General features: G+C 31.8%; 1 protein-coding gene across 1 annotated transcript; it reads left to right on the top strand.

The window, feature by feature from the left end:
- The first annotated feature begins 547 nt into the window (after nt 1-547).
- Nucleotides 548-12,146, top strand: LOC137921588 (endocuticle structural glycoprotein SgAbd-3-like). The gene is made up of 4 exons (XM_068764388.1): nt 548-588; nt 1,995-2,268; nt 9,784-9,990; nt 11,938-12,146. The coding sequence occupies exons 1-4, from the start codon at nt 580-582 to the stop codon at nt 11,985-11,987; spliced, it is 540 nt and encodes a 179-aa protein (XP_068620489.1). The 5' UTR covers nt 548-579; the 3' UTR covers nt 11,988-12,146.

The raw sequence follows: 12,146 nt of genomic DNA, 5'->3' as shown, positions 1-12,146 counted from the left end.
CTACCTTATGATTATAATTGTAATATAATAAATTATAATATGTGATATTTGATTTTACTCTGTGCTACCGAAATAAGTAAATTATTATTATTATTTTTAACTAATTACAACATAAACATTTTCATTAAAACAATCTATTAAAACTAAATAATTAAGTAGTTTCGACAAGCTTCACGCAATTAGACCCACGGGGTCAAAATCAAATTACATGAATTAAACTCAATATTTAAATCGTTTTGTACCGCCTTCTATCATCTCAACTGACCCATAAGTTACAAAACATTCGCCCACTGCATATACGTGACCGATACGGTGACTTCTAATTCGACTTAATTACAATTGCTATAAAAGTACTTTCAATTATTTATAATAATCCAGTCCTTGCCACGTTCACGTTACATTTTGAACTTTATAATTATCACGATAAAGATTCGGAAGGGAAGTTATTCGAACGTCGAATTCCTATATCGTTCAAATTTCGAACACGTGGTGGTCTAGTATAAAAAGTCCGCGGAATAAGCGAATATGTACATTTCAATATCATCACCTTTACAAGACGCATCTCTAAGCAAATCAACCATGAAATACGTTAGTATTTGTTTACTATTTGCAACATTACTAGTGCGAAGTGCTTGCTATCTATTCGAAATATATTTGCAGTAATAAAATTTAAATTATCATGTGATGTTTGTATTAGCAATTTGTGATCGCTCCAGTCAAAACAAGGTTCAATTGTTAGCGTCTGTGCACGATTAAAAGTTGTCAATATGAACTGTGAAAGTGGGTCACTTGAGAGACGTCTGTGTAAGAAATTTAAAGTTAGATTTGAAACCTTACTTATGTGCCATACTATATAGGATGATTTAAAAATATTGCCCTTCAAGTTGTGTTATATATCTACATATATACATGAACATACTATATCTAAAATGAAGTCAAAAATCAATTTAATTCTTGTTATAAATTTTGCGAAAAACTTGTGATGTATTTTTTAATATTTAATATTTATTTTTCTATATAGTGAAATATATATTACCTTATCGTATCTATCGTGCCAAATCTTGTCATACAGTATACTTAAAATCCACTGGAGCTTTTTTTATCATATACCTTCGAAACTTTTTTTAATCTTTGACAAATGCCATATGTATTGACATTTAAAATTTATTAGACGTGTGATTGCAGAGGGCAGAATTTGTTTAACCTCTGCATAATAACTTAGATTGAAAGCTCAGTCGGGTGCTTTTGCTTGGAACGTTACTTATGTTTAACCAAGAGCTTTTGAGTGTTTAGGTTATTAATAAATGAATGCAAGTGTCATTGAGAGCATGATCTTGGTTTATGCTGTCAAATACCTACGATGAAGAACCATAAGAGGTCCATTGCTGAACATAGGCACCCTCATAAAGTCATATATGTTTCCAACTTAAAGTGATACTTCCAAGTAGACCAAAGAAATTAGATCTAGGAAAAATTGTAATTGCGATGCTGTGGTAATTGTAGAGAAGAGAAGTGAAGTATGAAGATGATGGAGGAAAAGAATAAATAAGGTAAGAAAGAATTGTGATGGAAGACAGATGAAAAGATCGAATGAAAAAATGATAAATGAAGAAAAGAACTAGCAAAAGAATAATAGAAAAAAAAAGTTAATTGAAAAATAAATTCCCTGTCCGTCTCAAAATAGGGATGGTCCCCAATAACAGAGCCCAAAAAAATACGATTGGAAGCTTCCTGCATCGAACGTCCTCCCATGACTTTAAGTTGATTTGTCCACTTAGTAGGCAAACTTCTTACGTTACGCTTGCCGGACTGTAGTTTCAACTCTAGAATTTTAACACAGCGGTCATCTACACTGCGTGTTATGTGGTCTGCCTACTAATACATTAACTGGGGAATCCACCAGACTACGTCGGTAACCTTCGTCTGCGGATTCCCCTTTCCATGGAGCTCTATTGAGCAACTGATCAACTTCTAATATATATTTTTTGTTTCAGTTTATTGTATTGACATTAGCTACGATAGCCAGTTCAGCACGTCTGGACAAAGTATACCTCCCTGCCCATTCAGAGTCCGATGGGGCGAATGTTGGCCTTCTCACGCCTTTGGAGAGTGCACAATCATCACAAACTTACCCCGGACCAGAACAAAGCTTTCCACCAGCCTCTGTAAGCAGTCAGGCGCAGATCTTGAGATACGAAAACGATATCAACGCAGACGGATACCATTACGCTTACGAAACCAGTGATGGTACAAAAGCCGAGCAGAACGGTAAGTGCACGTGCACCAAACATTTATTACAGTGATTTTATCCAGTACATTAAATAGTAAAACTGTGGAGATTATTAACCCTATTTTTATGAAGGACTAATTGTCTCGACTGATTTTTTCACCGCAAGAAGTTACTGGCCTATCGCATTATAATAGAAAAAAAAATATTTAGATTTATATATACAAAGGGATACTTTTACTACAAGATTAAATGCGAAATTTTAAAATTTATTTGATGATAGATAAATAATGATTAAAACAATACCTTAACCACATTATAATAGTTATTATTGTTAACGTTATAAAAAATGAATAGAGTCGGTAGTCTTTATTAAGTTATGGCAATACTTAAGCAAATGGTTACTGTATACATATGAATACAGTATTTGTTCATGTTACTCTATTAAGTGTATTAAGTTATAAATCTCTTAGCCTTATGGTTAAAGAGATATAGTGATGAGTCCAGGAAATAAGTGGAAATCTCTTTCTTAAGACAGCGGACCTCCTTGAGAAAGCGGTTTAGATAGGTCAATATTCTTACAATATCCTCACAATATATTTATGACAATACTTTGTTCGTTTACAATAATTATTATAAATTTGAAATAATAGGGAACGTCCATAATGTATTTACAAGGCACCTTGAAAAATTGGCTCTACCAAAGTTTTCAACTTCAAAAAGTCACTAGTTTCTAATTCATTTATAATAAACAGTATCAGATTTTTAAATAAAATACCGCAAAAAGTTAATGCTCTACCATTTAAAGAATAAAAATCCCGTATAAAAAGTAAATTGACGGAAAAGCCTTATTATTCAATAAACGAATATTTAAATGACAAGAATCCTTGGCAGTGATGTCGCCTGATTACTTTGATTTCCATTTAGGATACGTTTAATAAAGTGTATATGTGTAAATTTGTATTGTTGAACTTTATTTAAAGATGTGTTGTTGTGGATTTTCTTCCTGCTTCTTATAACACTAATTACAACACCTTGCGAAGCAGAGTAGATTAAAATAAAATAGATTAAAAAATAACAAGTTGACAATCAATATGAGTTCTATTAAAAGTTCCAATGTCGAATAAATAAATTTTATCCTTATCTTTATATAAAGAATAAACTGATCACAAAACATATCACATTGTTAATTTAAAACAATAACATATAAAAGGTGTATAAATTTCTTTGTTTTTACACGTTTAATATTATGTACATATATATTTAAGATGTACACAACATTAATGGAATCTCGTCGTCGACAAGTACGTGACTTTAGTACAATTGGCGGTACAATTACAATTTGTTTTGAATACACGCTACTCAAGTACAAACAGATGTTTAGCAATTCATGAATTATATCTTGATGATAGCGCTCAAGTCTTTGAATTCTGTATATCGTTTATTACGCATTTTAAAAATCTATGCGTCTATTTGTCTTTTTACGTTAAACTTTTGTGGTGTCAGTTTATAATTTTAAAATTCCTTTACTTTATTTTAAATAGTAGTTTTAATGATTATGTACTAAGTTTGTATGGACCCTATCAGGGTAAAAGCTTCCTCCAAAGCTTTCCATTTTGCTCTATCTTTGGCAACTTGGAGCCACCCGTCACCTGCGGTATCCACGATCTCGTCAGCCCATCTGGCATTAAAACTGCCTTCTGCTCTGGTTGTTCGTGGTCCCGTCCATTTTATAACCCTTTGTGTTCACCAGTTATCAGCGAACCAATAACCCTAAAAAAATATTTATTGTTATTTTTCATTGGACTGATACTTTATAATTCCGGGCAGTAAAAAATCTGCGATAGTGCAAAAGATGCGGCGGTACTGAATCCTAACGATTTTTAAAAAATTGTACAAATTTTAATTGTTATGTAGTCCTCAAATTTTTTTCAATAGATTTGAGCTAAAGTTTTAAAATGGGAACTAATTAAATATTTAGTCTACATTTATATTAGGGGGACCCAAAAGTAATATCGTTTCTGTCGACATATTTTACAGAAAAACCGATTGATTTTTACCGCTCCGACATAAAAAAATTATATACTGGATGGTAAAAGGTTGTTGATAACGAAGTTGAATATATTGTTGATTAGAAATAAAAACTTGTTAAAAATGTAGTCGTGTGAATTTAACTTAGGAAATCGATATCACTTTCCGGTCACCCTTGTATATTTAATTATAAATCTTTATAATAATAAAAACGGGATTTTTAATCAACAACAGCCAAACAAAAGACAACAGTCAAGATGTTCCACTTGGAACTATAATCGACGAGTAAAATCACTAAATAGTTTCAATTTTAGGACGGGGTCAAGCTAGAATCAATTATGTATTATTTAATAGCGCATTACGTCGGAATGAAGATGATGTATAAACAAGATACTGATTTGAATTGTAACCATGAATATAGATTTGAAATAATTGATTTAAGAGAAGGCATTATAATAATGTTCAAAGAGTAAGGTGTATTTGTTTTTGCAATCTAAGTTTCTTCAATTTTATCTACTTCAAGGTAATTCTCTTCCGATAAGATATATTTTTGCCAAAGCTTTTTACAGTTCTCGAAACAGTCGGAATATTTTTTTTCCGGCATAGCATTAAAAAAATTTCTTGATTTGGTTTTTATCTCCTCAATCGTGTCAAAACGGCGTCCTTGCATAGGCCCTTGAGTTTACTAATTATCCAGAACTCGCATGGATTTAAATCAGGTGAATACGGTTGTTTGGGAATCCATATGAGTCAAGTTTTTGAGGTTTTTTTTTTCAAAAAATTAGTGACTCCAAAATTTGAATAGAAAACCTGTTTAGGTACGCTTTAATTAAAAATTACAGTTTAGGAATTTTGAGAATGAAAACAAATGCAATATCGATATTTCAAAATTATGCAGTACTACAAGGTACAGATTTTACTTGCCTAAATCTTGTGTTATAAAAATTATAACCATTCCTTCAAGTATGATTTAAAGCCATTAAAAATCGTTTATCTTGTTTTACCGAAAAATTTTTTGCATGACCAAAAGAAATTGCGAAATATAATCAAATTTCTTAATTAAATTGTCCATATCTATCTGTTTATATATCTTTCTTTAAACGTAACTTTTAAAATACAAAGTATAGCTCGAATATGTAAACAATTTTTAAATTTAACCTTATCAGTACATGTTCAAAGAATTAACTATATACATCAATTCGGCTTAAATACAATGGTTATTATATGTTGAAAATCAAATATTAAATGTTTTTTTCTTAATTAAAATATTTATATAAGAAATGGTACCCCAGTAGTAGAGGAACGAGACTTGTGATGGTAGGTCGATATCCGGGGTACAATCTTATATATTACACTTTGGGCATATATTATATAGGATTGCCATTGCTCACAATAAACTTTCAGAGGATAGTCAGCAGTGTCCTCCTCGTACCATAACACCGCACTGCCATCATCAACCCGCCTGCCAAGCGTGGTGATTATATTATATCCTCACATAGATGTCTTCAAGGGAGACTTGTACTTTGCAGGGGGTATTTACCTTCAAGATACAGATAAAATTCATTTATTCAAAATTGGAATTTTTAACAGAACTCTTATCAATCGTCAACTAATTATGTATTTATTATTTAATCAATATCATTTTCGACTCTACTCTGCTTCGCAAGGAGTTATAGTTGTGGAGAAGAAGCAGGAAGAAACTCCACAATAACACATAGCCTGAAAGTATAAGAAGAGATATAGATTATCTATATAACCTTATAATCCGTAGTACCACAAAAAATAGAATAAGTAATCAAAGACCATAAGTGTCAATTAAGTAGCGAAATTTTTTTAAATACTCTCAAAACCACTTCTAAGTAATTACGCTCCGAAAGTTTTAAAATTTGTGGAGTTTGTAGAATTTTGCATTTTCGTTATGATAACACTACAAATTGTCAATATAAAAAAAAAACATTTTTATATTGTTTTTATCTTTATATAATGAATTGATATCGATTCGTTACTCCCTTACTCCGAATCGATTTCTAAAATTAATGAGTGTTGTATGTCAACAAGAATATAAATAGCGTTCATACCATTCCTATCATCATGATTAACGTAGAAATGTCCAGATAGGCCTCCTCATAGACTTAGTAATAATGATTTAATTTCATTATCAAATTCTGGAATCCTGGCATATGTACTTTAAAAATTACAACGTTTCTCTTGTTATTATCTATATTGGATAATCGTATGTTTTTCTATTAATCCGTACGCATCCCAATAATGAACATTCATCACACGTGCATCATAATTACGCCTTTAATGAATTCAATGCAACCTTTATAAGTGAAATATGCATATGTCGAGGTCACATCGTAACATTTCTAGCGCGTAACTGCAAATCTCAAAAGGTAGACAGGCATTAAAATCATTGATAATTTATTGGTATATTTCTCGACGTATTCTCAATAACGTGTGTTGACACAAATTATTTTGTTATATCCTAAATCTCACATTTCGAAGAAAAGCGTATCCGAATACCAGGTTAAAAAGGCCTTGTACTTAAAATCACTCTCTTTTCCTTAACTCGAATTCAAATTCACCTAAGTTTTTCAACCAGGCGCGTCTATAGTTCCATATTCTAGACGATAAAAGTGTGTTTACTCGATTCCTATAATATAGTACCCTGTTCATCATATCTGAACTCTACCGCTGTACCAATAAGTACACTCTCTCTACTAACTTGGACTTACCCAAGTCCGTCACCCCGGAATCTGTAATATACTTCTTTACTAGAAAGTAATATGAATAAGACCATTTCTGCACTCATCTGGGGTTGAGAAGGCCTTGTACTTATGATCACTCTTTATCTCTTAATTCGGAATTCCCAGAGTCCATCACTTCAGAATCTGTAATTATTCTAGACTAGAAAGTGATCAGACCAAAACAGTGTGTAAATTCAAACAATTTTTGTACTATATACGAGTACAATACATACTATATCTGTACTTATCAAGAGGTTGAGAAGGCATTGTATTTATGATCACTCTCTATCTTTTAACTCAGACTTCCTCGAATCCATTAACCAGGGATCTAAAATATTATGTGTGGGGAATAACTAAATTAATTTTATGTTCTATAAAACTCACAGTTATTATACGTCTCGTAAGTATAGCTTTATATCCTGTACACTTCTTAATATATTCGTCATTACCAATAGACATTTTGATATGCCTTCTATGAGATCACACGTACCACAGGTTTGAAAACGCTAGCCTATATGGTAAAGGCCGTTGAACTGTCACCAGAAGCCTCTTTTTATAGATAATTGTTAAATACACTCTCAATATACTACAATGAGGCAAAATTAATTCTTGTTTATATTTTTAACGCAAACTTTGACATAAATGATACGGGTCATTATATATCTAGTTGGTGTGCCAAAAATGAGTTTTTCAGCATTTTGTGCTCATAATTTAGCGTTTGTATAATTTATTTATACAGGCTGATTGAATGTAGGTGAAAAAGCTTTAAATGCTTAAAGATATAGCTCATTTTCAGTCAATATATTGTACAACCTTGTCAAAAATAAAGTCATAAAAATGTAGAAAAAAATGAGGTATCAAAATTCAGATTAGTACATATTTAAATTCATTATTTTTTACTATCTGTATCCTAATAGCTTTATACTGCCAGAAGTTATTGCCTTGTCGCATACTTTAATAAAAAAAAATAATATGATATATTTCAGAATGATCACTTTATACGTAGTTGTTCCTTTTAAATTTTATCTAAAATCACCACGTATTATTATCTAATTTTGATTCAATTCATATTCAAATTGTTATCCAATCTAATATATGCAAAACTTATACCCTTTCAAACCTTGTATATTCAAACTTTAAATCACTATAGCTAAAACACGCCTTTAGTTCGCGATAAGATGAAATGTCAGCACGAAACACGGAGCAAAATTTCGATAGAGTCGCGCCATTGACAATTTCTGTGATGATATCTACCTTCGTGATTATTACAGTTCAATGTACACTCTATGACTTTTAGAACAGTAACCTTCAATACATACTGCTAGTAACAAAAAATATCAATTTTATTGAGTGTATATTTCTGTAATAAAACCTTATTAATATATATCCTATATTCACGAAGATAGCTACATTTGTATCTGTAACAAATGGAAATAAAGGTTGATTAGTTATAGGAATAAAATCTGTAAAAGGGTGAATTTACAGTAAATTTTTTGCACACCTATTTCCAATCATCTTGTACAGTAATCACTCTGAAATATGTTACATTAAGCTACTTTTATGTTGGAATGCGACAGTATTATATATGTAGTAAGAAGAATTTTCAAAACTATATTCTTACTAAGTCATCATTAAGTTATTATTTATTTCTGAAACCATTTACTTTTGTATTGAGGGTATAATATATTAACACGCTGTCTGCGCCTGTTTTGAAAAGAATACATCATAATTAAATTTTCTTGTACTATGAGATCTGATAAGCCTCCAGTACTTTTATGTAACGCCGTCGTAACAAATTTAAAGGAGGAAATAAATGTGTATTTTTGTTTATTTATACATAAGTAACTTGGCTTCTAGTTCAGAGCGTGAGACGATTTTGTTTGTCGTATAAAATAAAATTCACTAGGTCTTTTAGATCTTCTAACGCAATGAATGTTGTTAACTGATACCAATGAGCTATACATTGACTTCATTTCGTATCGTCTTTAGTCAAACTTTAACAATCATGTCGCTCATTATATTAACGGAAATTATAAACAACCATTCCTTTTTGATCTGATAATTGTAAATCAATGGCCATTTGGCTTGGTTTAGTAAAAATATTGTAAAGAGAAAGAGAGAAATGATTCTCTAATGAGTAAAATTATGTCACATATTATATGTCACAACTCTATAGTTTCTATCGTCGACAGATGGCGCTAGGTGAACGTAATAGTAAAAAAGTGCACCGCGCGGTAGAATTGCACAGATAAAGAAGATTTGATAACGACACTACATATATATTTGAGGAACCGGAAAGTAATGTCGCTTTCTTAAGTTAAATTCACACGACTACATTTTTAACAAGTTTTTATTCCTAATCAACAATATAGTCACATTCGTTATCAACAACTTTTTGCCAATCTAGTATACAAATCTTCAATGCCGGGGCGGTAAAAATCAATCGGCTTTCCTTAAAAATCAGTCGACAGAAACGACATTACTTTTCGGTCCTCTAATATATAAATTTAAAACATATATAAAAGTATATATAGTTCAAATACGATGAGAATGATATATTTTGTACTAGTAGTATGAACAATCTTTTAAATAACTCAACACAGTAGAGTAGTATTATGCCAGTTTCCAAGTGTAGGCACAACGTTAACGTTCATAGAGGAACTAAATTAAAAAATCCAAATAATAAGACCATCCAATGACCATGAGCGCTCAGTAAAAAGGACACGAATAAAACTAATAAATAGTATATTAATGTCTTGTATTAAATTATTCCAGGTCGAGTGATTCCAGGAGCTGCACCCGAAGAAGGATCTCTGCAAGTTTCCGGATCATACACCTACGTTGGTGAAGACGGTCAAACCTATACCATCACTTATACAGCTGACGAAAACGGCTACCACGCTGTTGGTGACCACCTCCCAACACAGCCTCCAATACCCGAGGAGATCTTGAAGAGCTTGCAGTTGACGGCGGGAACGGGCGGTGAGACGATTTGTCTTATTTAAAAATTTCCTTAAAACTTAATTACCAGGGGCGGCTTAACCTATAGTGCAGGGTGTGCAATGCACACGGGTGCCGCTGCCTGAGACAGCTAAGAGCACCGTCTTGGACCGTCATGGTAAAACAATGATATGACAGAAGCGGCCAGCCAGCGCGGTGGCGGCAGTTATCAAACGCGAGTGCCCTATGGGCGGCTTCTTTTTCGAACATTCTGTTTCAAATGGAAATAAACCTTATTTCGCGTTCTTAAAGTTTAGAAGCGGCCAGACAGCGCGCTGCACCTACTTATAAAATAGCTTATTCGAATATGAAAAAACTTTCTTGTTACGACGGCAAAGTTAAAAGCTATAATCGCGGGGAGGGGGGCAGACCTAGAGGGCGTAAGGGTTTCATTGCACACGAGCTATAACCGCCCCTGTTAATTACCAATGCTATCGTCTATCATGCATTTCCTGATGGAAATGCATCAGGAAATGCATCAAGAACTCTGTTTTATTACAATACTGAAACACAAGATTGATTAAAAATATCATTATTTTAACTTTAGACTTAAAAATATATAATTTATAAAATACCGTAAGACTATGCCATGAAATTACTCTTCCATGACTGTTTACTCTTTTAAAAGAGTCTAAAACTTAAATGATATACATTTACATAATTTAATTTATAACATTAACATTAATTAAAGAATAAATGGAAGTATAGTGAATTATAAAGTGAAAAGAAAAAGCAAAACTTATTTAATAACTTAACGTGAACACTGGAGTGTAACTTGAGCGAGTAAGAATTTTATTAAGAAAACTTTCTTTAAAATTTCTGTAAACCGCTGGCTATTTAGTTGTTTTTTTAAATACACCAATACCTCACTTCGCGTCGTGGTTACGTTCCAAAAAAAACACGACGCAAATTGAAATGCCGCAAAGTGAATTAAGATTTTCTATAGCAAACCATGTAAAGATAGGTTCCACGGTCACAAAAATACTACGTTTTAAAAAGAAAATTGAACAAAGGAAACATTTAAGAAACATACACGTAAAAATTTATATAAATTTATTATTCTCTTTTTTAAGAAAAGCACAACACACTACATTACAACACACTTCTTAATTGAAACTGAACTCTTAAAATTAGCAAAACAAAATGAAAATAAAACTGTATTCAAATTGCGTTGATTTTTAGTTAGAAAGGGAATCTTCGAGTTTTGATGGCATGGCGCAATTAGAAACAAAAGCTTAGCCATCCTTTAAAAGAATAAAGAAAATTAAAAAAAAAAACTCGAACCCAAAACAACGCAACCTTGAAAATCTAACGACGCACAGTGAAAATTAGTACTAATTAAGCAGCGACGCAACTTCGAAAAAAACGCAAAACGAAACGACGCAAAGCGAGCTTTTGGTGTATTGCTTCTAATACTTCCCCTGTCTTGGGTACACGGGGATATTATAACAATAATAATTTCTTCACAGAATTCTATTTTTACATCGTCTCTCTTACATCTTAATGTCAATTATTCTTTCTTCTTTTATTCCTCACGTGTTCTTTCGTTCTTTTTTATACTTTATTCCATTCAAACCTCACCACACTTTCGTTGCCTTTCCTCATTGAATTATACAGGAATTTGTTATTTACATTTTCTGTATTACTGAATTTTAGTCGTTTTACATTTTTATACGATAAGAATTTATTTTAAATCTTATGTTTTTATTTATTTGTACTTTTTTTTTTGTTTGTTAATATTATTAGTACTATATCACAGTTCATTACGCAGATTGTTTGATGTCGACTATGTCGATGACGTCTACTAAATCGTTAACATTATTCATAATACGGTAGTATAGATAATAGCGAATTTGCGCCCAGAACAGTTCGTCATAAAATAAAATTTATTATTATTATGGTTACCAAACTTTTCTCTTTCAATTTCAGGACAATACGACAGCAAGAAGAGCAGCTACGACGCTGATGCAGGATACTGAAAATTATTACATTTTTAATCTGTATAAACGGAACACAGATCAACATATAATTAGCAGTCATTTTTATAAGTTTTATATATCGATTTGTGATCCGAAACTATCTGGTCAAATTGACCAGGAGTCTTATAAAAAGTTAGACATTAATCTGTTGAATTTTTA

Source organism: Battus philenor, unplaced genomic scaffold (assembly GCF_028537555.1).
Source record: "Battus philenor isolate CCGP_79_NKW_IND1 unplaced genomic scaffold, ilBatPhil1.0.hap1 SCAF_19, whole genome shotgun sequence".
NCBI classification, from domain to species: Eukaryota; Metazoa; Arthropoda; class Insecta; order Lepidoptera; family Papilionidae; genus Battus; species Battus philenor.
The sequence above is the reverse complement of the archived record's forward strand: the minus strand, read 5'-3'. Positions and strand labels throughout refer to the sequence as shown.

Bases quoted from the DNA above. Each gene is read 5' to 3' on its own strand.
- LOC137921588 (XM_068764388.1), top strand. The intron at 2,269-9,783 runs GTAAGTGCACGT...AAATTATTCCAG, and splicing joins TACAAAAGCCGAGCAGAACG to GTCGAGTGATTCCAGGAGCT. The intron at 9,991-11,937 runs GTGAGACGATTT...TTTCAATTTCAG, and splicing joins GTTGACGGCGGGAACGGGCG to GACAATACGACAGCAAGAAG.